At 38.6% G+C, this 15722-nt stretch overlaps 1 protein-coding gene across 1 annotated transcript; it reads right to left on the reverse strand.

The window, feature by feature from the left end:
• Positions 1 to 269: 269 nt before the first annotated feature.
• On the reverse strand, positions 270 to 10341 carry LOC100305272 (dolichol-phosphate (beta-D) mannosyltransferase 2). The gene is given in 4 exon segments (NM_001165177.2): positions 270 to 1603; positions 9454 to 9556; positions 9766 to 9855; positions 10304 to 10341. Coding segments are annotated over 4 exon segments (252 nt in total). The 5' UTR covers positions 10307 to 10341; the 3' UTR covers positions 270 to 1547.
• Positions 10342 to 15722: the final 5381 nt, after the last annotated feature.

Below are 15722 nucleotides of genomic sequence, written 5' to 3' on the forward strand. Positions count from 1 at the left end.
CAGTCACAAGAATATAAAAACAACCATTAAGCATTTCCTAATTGAAATGTACAACTATTACTTCCCATTGCAAAAAACATTTCATGTTTGCATACAAAGTAACCAGTGACCTAAAGAGGCACTGACAGCGTTTTAACTACTTCGCAGATATGAAACAGACAATCATAAAATCTGTCAAAAATATAAAATTCCCAGTTTATGCTACAAAACCATCTTTATAAGAGGTTTTAAAAATAGGTTATATTTGACTCAACGTACCATACCATAATATAATTCACCAATAAATTTATATTGCTATCAGATTGTGCATCACAGCTGGCCTTGTACATAGTTCTGTGTCTCCATTCAGGATGTACGGTTTCAGTTTCAAAGACTCAATAATCTGGACAAAAACATATGAATGTAACTAAGGCGAGGAATTTCAATACAATCAAACGAGCAAGGGCAATGACCACAAGTCAGTCATAACGTGGCTAATAGGCTAGCATGTATCTTTATGTATCAAGTTAAAAACACAGTAACATTAGCTAGATAGCTAGCTGCTAGGAGGATGTCATGTCATTGGAAGAGTAGGTGAGTGACTGACTTTTGCTTTCCCAATCTACATTGCTATAGAATTTTCTCAAATGCCTTAGTATACAGAATTCCCAAACATTCTAAGAATTTATGAAAAGGACCATATCTAAGTGGTCGCTTTTCAGGATACATTGTTTTTTTAAAGTGTCATATTATTCCTGGATTTTAATCAAATGTTATGTTGCTAAAATGCTGTTAGTTCCACTTTAAACCACCACAATGTTTCACACACAAGTTATTTTCAAAGAGATGGCTAACAGCAAGCACAGCAATAAAACACACAGTTCCACACACCAGATGATGAGTTTTTGACAGAATTTCAATCATGGTCTTGAATTGGACTCGCATTCTTCTGGTCTCAGTCTTGGACCCCTTGTCACCCTCCCGGTCTTGACTCAGTCTCAGTGGTCTCGAACACAACACTGCCTTTAAGGGTGACCACTCCAATTTATCTTAAATTGAGATGTAAAACAGTGCCTGAAAACTAAATCCAAGATGTGATGAAAAGGGATGCCAAAGTGAAACTTTGATCAGATCTGATATAGTACACTCAACAAAATCAGCAAATCTTTATCCCCTCCACATTATGAAGCCAGGTTTTATCTAGTTCTGACCACATACAGTAACAGTGAATACCGACTCATTGATTTTAATCTCTGGCAAAATGACAATGCACCTTGAGGACAAATATAGCATCCGGAGCCATGCATTGCCAACGGCAAGGTTAAGGATTTCACATAGTGGGTCTGAATGGAGATAAGGGATAGAAGGTTGTGGACCGCAGCTCTTCAAATCTTATGTCTTTCAGTCATTAGATGTTTTCATCAGCTGTCCCAGAGAAGCAGTCCAGACTTTATTTTTAGTTTCTTCAGCTGAACTGTTGGAAAGATGTTGGAACCAGGGAGGTTCTATGGAAGCTTTAGTTCTAGCTCTACATCCTCAACCGTCTAACCTCTGTGATACCATCCCTCTTAGTCCACCTTCTTAGGCTTGCGATTCTTCCAGGTGACCACGCCAATGAAGGTGCCTGAGGAGGAGAAGAACATGTCTGTTAAAGGAGAATAATATGTTCATTAAGGCCAGACTAAAATACAGTAGATGCCACACACAGAATCACCAATGTGTGTACTGCATATGGATCTGTAGTTAAAGTGGAAATGCCAGAATTTTAGAAACATTAAATCCCAACAAAAAAATGTTATTACATTTTCTGACAGGCGAGCACTTCGATTTGGTCATTTTCACATTTTCATTTAAAAAAAATGTATAGTAAGGAAATTGTGAAAATTATACAGCAATATAGGAGTGGGAAAGTGACTGTAGGTTTGTACAATTAAGACACTGCAGTAAAAAAATAAAAAATAAATCATCTGTCCAGAACCGGCGTCTACGCAGACCGGTGCGCCACAGCCAATCAGACCTATAAGCAAATAGCCATTTACACATCTAAATATTGCACTTGGGAAAAAAACATCTTAAAGTGGAAATATAATGAAACAAACAGGCATCCTATTTTGGCTCTATAGACATCGATCAAGTGCACAAGGCAACGTGTGCAAAAATAACGTTCACCGAGTTAAAACCCTGACACACACACGTTACTGTCAAGTTCAACACAACAAAAACAATATCTTTGGGCTACACTGCAAATTATACACGTTCTGCCTATGTACATCCATCTACAATGTGCCAGCAAAAGTGAGAGAGGGAAAGTGTGTGGTGTTTCTTTCACCTCTATAGTGGCATCCAGCTTAAGCCAGGCCCTGAATCCACTTGTTTAAACAAGCAACCCTTCATTTCTCACCTAATTCTCTCATTCTGAAAATTAACCACGTACTGTAGAGGGAAAACATTAGTTAACGGATAGTGGTTAGTTCATTAGCTAGTTAACGTTTCACACAGATTGCCAGGGTTCAGTAAGCAACTAACACGTTATAACTTGAACGGCAAGGAGTCGTATACCAGTTCATATTAAATCACATTTTATTAGTAGCATGTGCCAAATAGAATGTGGTGTAGACCTTAGTGAAATGCTTACTTACGAGCCCCTAACCAACAGTGCAGTTTAAAAAAAAATTACAAATAAGAATAAGAGATAAAAGTAATTAAAGAGCAGCAGTAAAAAATTATATATACAGGGGGGTACCAGTACAGAGTCAATGTGTGGGGGCACCGGTTAGTTGAGGTAGTATGTACATATAGGTAGAGTTAATTAAAGTGACTATGCATAGATGACAACAGAGTGGCAGTGGTGTGGAGGGGGGGGGGGGGGGCAATACAAATAGTCTGGGTAGCAATTTGACTAGATGTTCAGGAGTCTTATGGCTTGGGGTAGAAGCTGTTTAGAAGCCTCTTGGACCTAAACTTGGTGCTCCGGCACCTCTTGCCGTGTAGTAGCAGAGAGAACAGTCTATGACTAGCGTGGCTGGAGTCTGACAATTTTTAGGGCCTTCCTCTGACACCGCCTGGTATAGAGGTCCTGGATGGCAGGAAGCTTGGCCCCAGTGATGTACTGGGCCGTTCACACTACCCTCTGTAGTGCCTTGCAGTCGGAGGCCGAGCAGTTGCCATACCAGGCAGTGATGCAACCAGGCAGTGATGCTCTCGATGGTGTAGCTGTAGAGCCTTTTGAGGATCTGAGGACCCATGCCAAATCTTTTCAGTCACCTGAGGGGGAATAGGTTTTGTCATGCCTGTTTCACAACTGTCGTGGTGTGCTTGGACCATGTTAGTTTGTTGGCGATGTGGACACCAAGGAACTTGAAGCGCTCAACCTGCTCCCCTGCAGCCCCATTGAAGAGAATGTGGGCGTGCTCTGTCCTCTTTTTCCTGTAGTCCACCATCATCTCCTTTGTCTTGATCACGTTGAGGGAGAGGTTGTTGTCCTGGCACCACACGGCCAGGTCTCTGACCTCCTCCCTATAGGCTGTCTCGTAGTTGTCGGTGATCAGGCCTACCACTGTTGTGTCATCAGCACCTTTAATGATGGTGTTGGAGTAGTGCCTGGCCGTGCAGTCATGAGTGAACGGGGAGTACAGGAGGAGGCTGAGCACACACCCCTGAGGGGTCCCTGTGTTGAGGATCAGCGTGGCGGCTGTGTTGTTACCTACCCTTACCACCTGGGGGCGGCCCGTCAGGAAGTCCAGGATCCAGTTGCAGAGGGAGGTGTTTAGTCCCAGGGTTCTGAGCTTATTGATGAGCATTGAGGACACTATGGTGTTGAACGCTGAGCTGTAGTCAATGAATAGCATTCTCATTTTGTCCAGGTGGGAAAAGGCAGTGTGGAGTGCAATAGAGACTGCATCATCTGTGGATCTGTTGAGGCGGTAGGCAAATTGGAGAGGGTCTAGGGTTTCTGGGATAATGGTGTTGATGTGAGCCATGACCAGCCTTTTAAAGCATTTCATGGCTACAGATGTGAGTGCTACGGGGTCAGTAGTCATTTAGGCAGGTTACCTTAGTGTTCTTGGGCACAGGCACTGTGGTGGTCTGCTTAAAACATGTTGGTATTACAGACTCGGACAGGGAGAGGTTGAAAATGTCAGTGAAGACACTTGCTAGTTGGTCAGTGCATGCTAGCAGTACACGTCCTGGTAATCCATCTGGCCCTGCGGCCTTGTGAATGTTGACCCGTCTAAAGGTCTTACTTACATCGGCTGCGGAGAGCATGATCACACAGTCTTCCGGTACAGCTGGTGCTCTCATGCATGTTTTAGTGTTATTTCCCCTCGAAGCGAGCATAAAGTAGTTTAGCTCATCCGGTAGGCTTGTGTCACTGGGCAGCTCTTGGCTTTGCCACATCCGACGAGCGTCAGAGCCGGTGTAGTACGACTCGATCTTAGTCTTGTATTGACGCTTTGCCTGTTTGATGGTTTGTTGGAGGGCATAGAGGAATTTCTTATAAGCGAATTGGTTAGGTTACTAATGTTAGCTCATCTGATGTTGTAACGTTAGCTAGCTGTCTGACTATTAGCAAGCTAATTGTCACACCATAAACTTTTGATCAGATGAGTTGGCTAATTTTGCTCAACATTTCTCTGGCTAGTTAACAAATTCAATCCAGCTAGCAAGATACTTAATAAAGCTAATACTTGTTCCACCACACTAACTTTCCAAATTCCAGTTGTTTTTTGGTTACAGGTCATGAAGTACGCTTTATCACCTTCTCACCCCCGTCTCCGTGGTCAGGCTTCTCACCTAACGTTACCTCTTCATTAATCGTTCAGGAGACACGCTGCTGCAACTGCCTTTCTACTCTATGCTGTCTTTCCAGAGCACGCGCTGATGCTGTAACTAGCAAATTGGTTGTCTCTTCTCTCTTCAGTCGCTTGCTGCACTGCATTCTTGCATTCTGCTGTTATGTGAACGATTGGCTGAGCCTTGGATACAGCCAGTATTGCTCCAAACGCGCATTACTCATCCGTTTACAGCCAGTAGTGATCCAAACCACTTCCCATCCCAAACTTTTCTCATTGGATCTACACGAATCTATGTCACCTATTTTGGATTCAAAACTACGAATTTCGCTGAAAGGGGAAAATGCATCCCCTGTGCATCCCTGCTAATGAGAAAACATTAGATAAACCCTCTTAAACGGTTTCAGCTAGTTGGCCTTCAAAATTGCACTGATAAACGATGGGGATAGTAGCCTGCTCGTACTTCTGCAATGCATGCTTGTCAGAACCCATATTTTGACAACTGAATGAGAACTTGCCTACCCACCGATTTGATCTATGCCAAATCAATTTGATTGACAACTAAGATATGTTAACTGTGGATAAGTAATTCAAGTTCAGCATAGTTAGCTAGTTAGGAAAGTGATCTCTAGCTGTAGCCAACGAAAAACGGTATGATTGGGAAAAGTCACTCACCCACTCCTCCAATGACATGATATCCTCCCAGCAGCTAGCTAACTTTAGGCTCCGTATTTTTAGCATGCTAAATAAATAGCTAGCTATATAAATAGAGTTTGGGGTGTCAAACTCAATCAGTGCATGGGCCAGATAAAAAAAAATAAAAAACGAATTTGTGAACCAGACTTAGACATTTCTTTTTACAAAATAAACAAAAAAACTTAACTGCGAACCAACCACTGTATTATTTTGAAAAAAAATATGGCCCTTTATAATGTCCACTTACGTACATAGGATACTGAAAATAGCATTTTAACAATAAAACAAAAGAGATAAATACTATTTGTTGCCTTTTCTGCTATGCTTGCATAATATATAATAATATGCCGCGACCCTAATCAAAAGGCAATTACCTGCATTTCTGCATAAATATGTCATACAATTTTATGTGATCTTCATCATATGTCATGTCTTTATTGAACACACCATGTGAACCCTTGTATTTAATAACAAGTAACCTCCTTTGGCAGCAATTAACCTCAACCGAATGTTTTCTGTAGTTGCGGATCAGACCTTCAAATGTCAGGAGGAATTTTGGACCATACACTTTTACCAAACTGTTTCAGTTCAGCAATATTTGTAGGATGCCTGTGGTGTGAACCGCTCTCTCTGTCACAGCATTTTCAAATCTGCTTGAATTCGGGACTGGGTCATCATCTTCTGTTGAAGCCAGTTGTTGAGTAAATCCTGTCTGTTGCTTCACCCTACTTTTACGCTTCAATTGGCAGACGGATAGCTCAAAAACACTGTCAACAAATTCCAACAAGTTTCAACCATAAAACCCAGTTAGAACCCCTTTTCCCTGAACAAGGTCTAACATGTTTGATGCAATTGCAAAGAAAATGTCCACAGTTGAGATAGTAGGAACACCTTGGACAATTTTCAGTAGGTTTCAAGCATAAAATACTGTTATAACCACTTTTCCCTGAACAAGGTCTAAAACATGTTTGATGCAATTAGCAAATAAAATGTCCACGCTTCGTTGGGATGGTAGAAACACTGTCACCAAATTCAAGCAAAATTTCAACCATAAAATACAGTTATAACCACTTTTCCCAGAACAAGGTCTAAAACATGTTTGATGCAATTAGCAAATAAAATGTTGTCCACGCGTCGTTGGGATGGTAGAAACACTGTCACCAAATTCAAGCAAAATTTCAACCATAAAATACAGTTATAACCACTTTTCCCAGAACAATGTCTAAAACATGTTTGATGCAAAAGGCATTTAATAACAAAAACAGAAGTTGTTGTAACATTTAAACTTAAAACATGTTTATTTTTGTTCCAATGCATGGATCTCCGGTGTGGTTAAATGCAGCATTGCTGTATGGTGCACTCAACACATATTGTAGTTGAATAGCCAGCTTAGGCTACTGCTCTGATTTTGCTGTAATAGGCTTACAGTGCCTTGCAAGTATTCGGCCCCCTTAAACTTTGCGACCTTTTGCCACATTTCAGGCTTCAAACATAAAGATATAAAACTGTATTTTTTTGTGAAGAATCAACAACAAGTATGACACAATCATGAAGTGGAACGACATTTATTGGATATTTCAAACTTTTTTAACAAATCAAAAACTGAAAAATTGGGCGTGCAAAATTATTCAGCCCCCTTAAGTTAATACTTTGTAGCGCCACCTTTTGCTGCGATTACAGCTGTAAGTCGCTTGGGGTATGTCTCTATCAGTTTTGCACATCGAGAGACTGACATTTTTTTCCCATTCCTCCTTGCAAAACAGCTCGAGCTCAGTGAGGTTGGATGGAGAGCATTTGTGAACAGCAGTTTTCAGTTCTTTCCACAGATTCTCGATTGGATTCAGGTCTGGACTTTGACTTGGCCATTCTAACACCTGGATATGTTTATTTTTGAACCATTCCATTGTAGATTTTGCTTTATGTTTTGGATCATTGTCTTGTTGGAAGACAAATCTCCGTCCCAGTCTCAGGTCTTTTGCAGACTCCATCAGGTTCTTCCAGAATGGTCCTGTATTTGGCTCCATCCATCTTCCCATCAATTTTAACCATCTTCCCTGTCCCTGCTGAAGAAAAGCAGGCCCAAACCATGATGCTGCCACCACCATGTTTGACAGTGGGGATGGTGTGTTCAAGGTGATGAGCTGTGTTGCTTTTACGCCAAACATAACGTTTTGCATTGTTGCCAAAAAGTTCAATTTTGGTATCATCTGACCAGAGCACCTTCTTCCACATGTTTGGTGTGTCTCCCAGGTGGCTTGTGGCAAACTTTAAACAACACTTTTTATGGATATCTTTAAGAAATGGCTTTCTTCTTGCCACTCTTCCATAAAGGCCAGATTTGTGCAATATACGACTGATTGTTGTCCTATGGACAGAGTCTCCCACCTCAGCTGTAGATCTCTGCAGTTCATCCAGAGTGATCATGGGCCTCTTGGCTGCATCTCTGATCAGTCTTCTCCTTGTATGAGCTGAAAGTTTAGAGGGACGGCCAGGTCTTGGTAGATTTGCAGTGGTCTGATACTCCTTCCATTTCAATATTATCGCCTGCACAGTGCTCCTTGGGATGTTTAAAGCTTGGGAAATCTTTTTGTATCCAAATCCGGCTTTAAACTTCTTCACAACAGTATCTCGGACCTGCCTGGTGTGTTCCTTGTTCTTCATGATGCTCTCTGCGCTTTTAATGGACCTCTGAGAGTATCACAGTGCAGGTGCATTTATACGGAGACTTGATTACACACAGGTGGATTGTATTTATCATCATTAGTCATTTAGGTCAACATTGGATCATTCAGAGATCCTCACTGAACTTATGGAGAGTTTGCTGCACTGAAAGTAAAGGGGCTGAATAATTTTGCACGCCCAATTTTTCAGTCTTTGATTTGTTAAAAAAGTTTGAAATATCCAATAAATGTCGTTCCACTTCATGATTGTGCACCACTTGTTGTTGATTCTTCACAAAAAAATACAGTTTTATATCTTTATGTTTGAAGCCTGAAATGTGGCAATAGGTCGCAAAGTTCAAGGGGGCCGAATACTTTCGCAAGGCACTGTTAAATGTTCTTCCTTTGCATGGTGTTTTGTTGCAGGTTGTTTTTTAGTTATTCATTGTCAAGCTTTAAAAAACGAAACCATACAGCAACAATTTAGTAGCCTAGCTAGGACTGTGGCATGCGTCTGTACTCTATCCCTCCACTGTGCCCTGTAAATGGAACACAAAATGCAGGGCAATTGAAGTTGAATTCACCTATGCAACCACATCAGGCAGTAATTTCATAAAGTAGATGACTGACTCATTTATACTCGCTTGTGCGTAATATTCAGACTGCGGGCCTTGTGTTTGACACGTGTGCTAGCCTCTTACCCACGTTATGACTGACTTTGCCCTTGCTAGTTTGATTGCACTGACATTCCCAGCCTTAGTTACAGTCGTCCATTGTTCCCCAAAAATATTTCTGTAATTACAACTGAAACAGAGCATCCCGAATGGGTGGAGGCAGCAAACAATGTACCAGGCCAGCTGTGATTTGCAACCTGATAGCAATATTTTTTTAGACTACCAAGAAATGTATTGATGAATTATATTAAACATGTATTGAACTGCATCCATCTATTTTGCCAACAATGCATTACTGTATGTCATGGAATCTTGATTCAAATATAACCTCTTTTTAAAATCTCTTATTGAGTTGGTTTCAAAGCATAAACTGGGAATTTGATATTTTTTGACTGATATTATGTTTGTTTCATATTAGCATAGTAGTTAAAACACTGTCAGTACCACTTTAAGTTCTGGTGATTTGTAGACCACCAGATAGACATCACAGAAGCACCTAGCTCGGGGAGATCCTTGTGAACAAACAGAATGCCCTAGAATACATAGATCCTATGTCTATCCAGTTCTTTCGGATCTACAGGCAGGGAACAGGGAAGGGACCAAAACACTGGATTAGAACCCATCCAATGAATGCAGCATTCCAGAACTCACCTACACTGAGCAGCAGTATCAATGCTGCGATCCCAGGTAGAATGACAGAATACTCCCGTTGAAGAAAATACTGGTGGGCCACATGATCGCTGTCCACGAACGGCTGGAAAAGGTACATTAACAGTCAAGTTAGTCAGTGGACACAAAAACAATTTCAGGCAAAAAGTTTAATTTGCAGATCTAATCTATAGCCTGGTCCCAGAAAGGATTGTGCTGTCTTGGAAAACCATTGGTATGCCATGGCAGGTGTTGGCAAAACAGCACAAACAGATCTTGGACCAGAATAGCAGATCTAGGCTATAAATTACCTACCAGAATGATTACCCATATTGTGTAGTATGTAAACAACAGGAGGCTGAAGCCAACAAGGCCCATGCCAACTGCTTGGTCTGCCCCTGTGGCCTACAAGAAAGTAAGACCAGATGTATGAGTGTGAGGTTAAAAATAGCTAAAGCATCATATGAATAGCTATTATTACTAATAATAAGAACATTTAGCTAGATAGCTATAAAGTGATTCATATAGCTAACCAGGTAAGCTAGCTAACACTACAAAGTTTAATTTGATAATCTGGCAAGGTGATAAATATACCCTGCATGACACAAAAAAAGACAATAGTGTGATAGATTGCTGTAACTACTATACAGTACAGACAGGTTTGAGAGATTATCTAGGAAGCTAGCTAGCTAATTCAGTTTAACATACACTTTTTCTGGCTTTGACATGGTCTCTGGAGCTTTCCTAACGACATTTTACCAGCTAATCCGTATATAATTAAATATATTTGTGGATATAAATGAAAATGGCAGCATTATACAGGGTAAATCACAACTTTGTGTATTTCTCTCACCATTTCTGACGTGTTGTTTCCGCGTATGAATCACTTCCGTAAACTGCGAGGTGACCCGGATGTGGAAGAACATATATATTTTTTTCATTGTCACGTGGCCATTACAGTGAAATACCTTTCTTGCATGCTCTTTCCCAACAATGCAGTAATCAATGTCAGTAGTACTATAACGAAAAAGTTAAGTAGAACAAAAACACATAATGAATAGAAATAAGATGACCACGAGAAAGTAAGTAAGCTATATACAGGGTCACGCTATATACATGGTTTTCTTGTGAGTTCTAGTTGTATTAAAAAGGTTTCCCACTCTTTGGTTGTATGCCAGCATCTATAAAGGTTTTCTGTACAAATCAGGCAGACTAGAGCATCTTGCCAAATGGTGATTCAAATAGAAAATAATGATGCTATCATAATTTACTACTAGGCCTGCTACATACATAACTGTTCTTTCATTTGTCAGTGGTGTAAATTACTTAAATAAAAATACTTTAAAGTACTAAGTACTACCTAAGTAGTTTTGGGGGGTATCTGGACTTTACTTTACTATTCATATTTTTGACAACTTTTACTTTTACTTCACTGCATTCCTAAAGAAAATGATGTACTTTTTACTCCATAAATTTTCCCTGACACACACATGTACTTGTTACATTTTGAATGCTCAGCAGGACAGGAAAATGGTCCAATTCACGCACTTATCAAGAGAACATCGCTGGTCATCCCCTGCCTTTGATCTGGTAGACTCACTAAACACACATGCTTAGTTTGTAAATGATGTCTGAGTGTTAGTGTGCACCTGGCTATACATAAATAAAACACATCTAGAAAATGTTGCTGTCTGATTTGCTTAATATAAGAAATTTGAAATGATTTATACTTTTACTTTTGATACTTAAGTACAGTTTAGCTATTACATTTACTTTTGATACTTAATTAAGTATATTTTAAACCAAATACTTTTAGAGTTTTACTCAAGTAGTATTTTACTGCGTGACTTTCAATTTTTTTTTATTACGGTATCTTTACTTTTACTCAAATATGACAATTGGGTAGTTTTTCCACCACTGCAAATACTTTTAGACTTTTACTCAAGTAATATTTTACTGGGTGACTTTCGCTTTTACTTGAGTAACTTTCTGTTAAGGTATTTTCACTTTTACTCAAGTGTGAAAATATGGGTACTTTTTCCACCCCAGCACTGCCATTTGTCCATTGCTGTTGGGTTACCGCTCAAATTAGTAGGCCTACCCATAATAGAGTAATACCACCTATGAATCTATTTCAACATCCTCCTTGGTAAATGTGAATGTGGCCACCCAACATCTTGTCATAGTTGTACCAGCTGGAGGATTCATGACCAGACATCTCGATCACATGTAAGTGATGGGTGTGTCCTTGAGATCCTAGTGTACACATGTAACTCAGACATATTTACACTACAAGATGGAGTCAAAGTAACAGCATGATCATCACCGAGGTATAGACTCCTATATGAAATTATGAGCTACATTGTATTATGGATGTGTATTAAATCAGCCCAAAAGTTTTTCAGATGCCCAACAATAATTTTATTTCCACAAAATATGACATTCACACTGTTCCACTAGACATTTACAATCTAAAATAGGAAACATTAGAATAGTGTGTAGAAATATAGTTCCAATTCATCATGCCACAGTGTACCTCCACATGTGAGTTTAAAGTGATAGAATAAATACATTTTAGGAGAAAAAATGAAGATGAGAAAACTTTGGCGCAATCCTGTAAGTGTGTGTGTAAAATAAATATCTCACAATAATTCTGGAAAATCTGAAAAAAATGTAATTTCAATAGTCAAGATAGTTGTCCAGACCTATGTGCTGTTATGAATCTTGGAATAGCATATCTGGTCCCTGTTCAATCATGGTTCCTCTAACTACTGAGCTGATGAGCCTCAGGAAAGGCCCAAGTGAGGTTCTGAACCATGAAAGTGATTTACAGTACTCCCCCTCTGTCTTTCAGAGAGCAATCTCAGAGTGTTGACTGCCATCCTCTACCTACTGTACCAAGTTCTTCAACCCACAACATGGAGGGGATACTCTGGCTGATTTAAAATGCAATGACACATATCTGATGATGTGCTGCACCAGAGATCAGTAGCAGGAGAATCAGAAACAATCAATTATTTTAACTCTAGAGAAGACCAAAAAAAATGGTATACTAGATTTTTTAGTGTTACAAAGAAGAGCACAGGTTTTCCCATACATCTCTGCTGCATACAAAAAGTAAACCAGCCAGCTGGTTTGGAAATACAAACAACTAAAATATGAATTAAGTGTTTGACATTAGAACTATTATCAGTTTATCATTAATACAAATGATTATACTACTAAGAGACAGTGTAATGTAATGAGAGGCAGAGTGAAAGAAAGAAAGCAGTTTTGTTGTAAAAGCCCCTGTTAAAATACACAGATTCAGTGTCTTACTTATATCAAGTTAATGAAATAGAGGTGAATGGTCCACATCAATGTGACACATTAAAATAAAGCTAAGAATGTCTGTGTCGTTTTCCCATGCATGTGTATTCATGTCAGAGGAGTTGTAGCGTATGCATTTAATGTTTCCCACGCAGTATAAACAGCAACATCTACAATGTCAATGATGCACATTGGAGAGTGAAACAAAAACACATTGGAGAGTGAAACAAAAACAAAAGCACATTGGAGAGTGAAACAAAAACAAAAGCACATTGGAGAGTGAAACAAAAACACATTGGAGAGTGAAACAAAAACAAAAACACATTGGAGAGTGAAACAAAAGCACATTGGAGAGTGAAACAAAAGCACATTGGAGAGTGAAACAAAAACAAAAACACATTGGAGAGTGAAACAAAAACACATTGGAGAGTGAAACAAAAACAAAAACACATTGGAGAGTGAAACAAAAGCACATTGGAGAGTGAAACAAAAACAAAAACACATTGGAGAGTGAAACAAAAGCACATTGAAGAGTGAAACAAAAGCACATTGGAGAGTGAAACAAAAACAAAAACACATTGGAGAGTGAAACAAAAGCACATTGGAGAGTGAAACAAAAACAAAAACACATTGGAGAGTGAAACAAAAACAAAAACACATTGGAGAGTGAAACAAAAACAAAAGCACATTGGAGAGTGAAACAAAAACACATTGGAGAGTGAAACAAAAGCACAAACACATTGGAGAGTGAAACAAAAACAAAAACACATTGGAGAGTGAAACAAAAACAAAAACACATTGGAGAGTGAAACAAAAACACATTGGAGAGTGAAACAAAAGCACATTGGAGAGTGAAACAAAAACAAAAACACATTGGAGAGTGAAACAAAAACACAAACACATTGGAGAGTAAAACAAAAACAAAAACACATTGGAGAGTGAAACAAAAACAAAAACACATTGGAGAGTGAAACAAAAACACATTGGAGAGTGAAACAAAAACAAAAACACATTGGAGAGTGAAACAAAAACACATTGGAGAGTGAAACAAAAACAAAAACACATTGGAGAGTGAAACAAAAACACATTGGAGAGTGAAACAAAAACAAAAACACATTGGAGAGTGAAACAAAAACAAAAACACATTGGAGAGTGAAACAAAAGCACATTGGAGAGTGAAACAAAAACAAAAACACATTGGAGAGTGAAACAAAAACAAAAACACATTGGAGAGTGAAACAAAAACAAAAACACATTGGAGAGTGAAACAAAAACAAAAACACATTGGAGAGTGAAACAAAAACACATTGGAGAGTGAAACAAAAACAAAAACACATTGGAGAGTGAAACAAAAACAAAAACACATTGGAGAGTGAAACAAAAGCACATTGGAGAGTGAAACAAAAACAAAAACACATTGGAGAGTGAAACAAAAACAAAAACACATTGGAGAGTGAAACAAAAACAAAAACACATTGGAGAGTGAAACAAAAACAAAAACACATTGGAGAGTGAAACAAAAACAAAAACACATTGGAGAGTGAAACAAAAACACATTGGAGAGTGAAACAAAAGCACATTGGAGAGTGAAACAAAAACAAAAACACATTGGAGAGTGAAACAAAAACACAAACACATTGGAGAGTGAAACAAAAACAAAAACACATTGGAGAGTGAAACAAAAACAAAAACACATTGGAGAGTGAAACAAAAACACATTGGAGAGTGAAACAAAAACAAAAACACATTGGAGAGTGAAACAAAAACACATTGGAGAGTGAAACAAAAACAAAAACACATTGGAGAGTGAAACAAAAACACATTGGAGAGTGAAACAAAAACAAAAACACATTGGAGAGTGAAACAAAAACAAAAACACATTGGAGAGTGAAACAAAAGCACATTGGAGAGTGAAACAAAAACAAAAACACATTGGAGAGTGAAACAAAAACAAAAACACATTGGAGAGTGAAACAAAAACAAAAACACATTGGAGAGTGAAACAAAAACACATTGGAGAGTGAAACAAAAACAAAAACACATTGGAGAGTGAAACAAAAACAAAAACACATTGGAGAGTGAAACAAAAGCACATTGGAGAGTGAAACAAAAACAAAAACACATTGGAGAGTGAAACAAAAACAAAAACACATTGGAGAGTGAAACAAAAACAAAAGCACATTGGAGAGTGAAACAAAAGCACATTGGAGAGTGAAACAAAAACAAAAACACATTGGAGAGTGAAACAAAAACAAAAACACATTGGAGAGTGAAACAAAAACACATTGGAGAGTGAAACAAAAACAAAAGCACATTGGAGAGTGAAACAAAAACAAAAGCACATTGGAGAGTGAAACAAAAGCACATTGGAGAGTGAAACAAAAACACATTGGAGAGTGAAACAAAAACAAAAGCACATTGGAGAGTGAAACAAAAACAAAAACACATTGGAGAGTGAAACAAAAGCACATTGGAGAGTGAAACAAAAACAAAAACACATTGGAGAGTGAAACAAAAACAAAAACACATTGGAGAGTGAAACAAAAACACATTGGAGAGTGAAACAAAAGCACATTGGAGAGTGAAACAAAAACACATTGGAGAGTGAAACAAAAACACATTGGAGAGTGAAACAAAAACAAAAACACATTGGAGAGTGAAACAAAAACACATTGGAGAGTGAAACAAAAACACATTGGAGAGTGAAACAAAAGCACATTGGAGAGTGAAACAAAAACAAAAACACATTGGAGAGTGAAACAAAAACACATTGGAGAGTGAAACAAAAACAAAAACACATTGGAGAGTGAAACAAAAACAAAAACACATTGGAGAGTGAAACAAAAACACATTGGAGAGTGAAACAAAAACAAAAGCACATTGGAGAGTGAAACAAAAGCACATTGGAGAGTGAAACAAAAACAAAAACACATTGGAGAGTGAAACAAAAACACATTGGAGAG

Source organism: Oncorhynchus mykiss, chromosome 29 (genome assembly GCF_057628025.1).
Source record: "Oncorhynchus mykiss isolate SJ-2025 chromosome 29, ASM5762802v1, whole genome shotgun sequence".
Classification (NCBI taxonomy): Eukaryota; Metazoa; Chordata; class Actinopteri; order Salmoniformes; family Salmonidae; genus Oncorhynchus; species Oncorhynchus mykiss.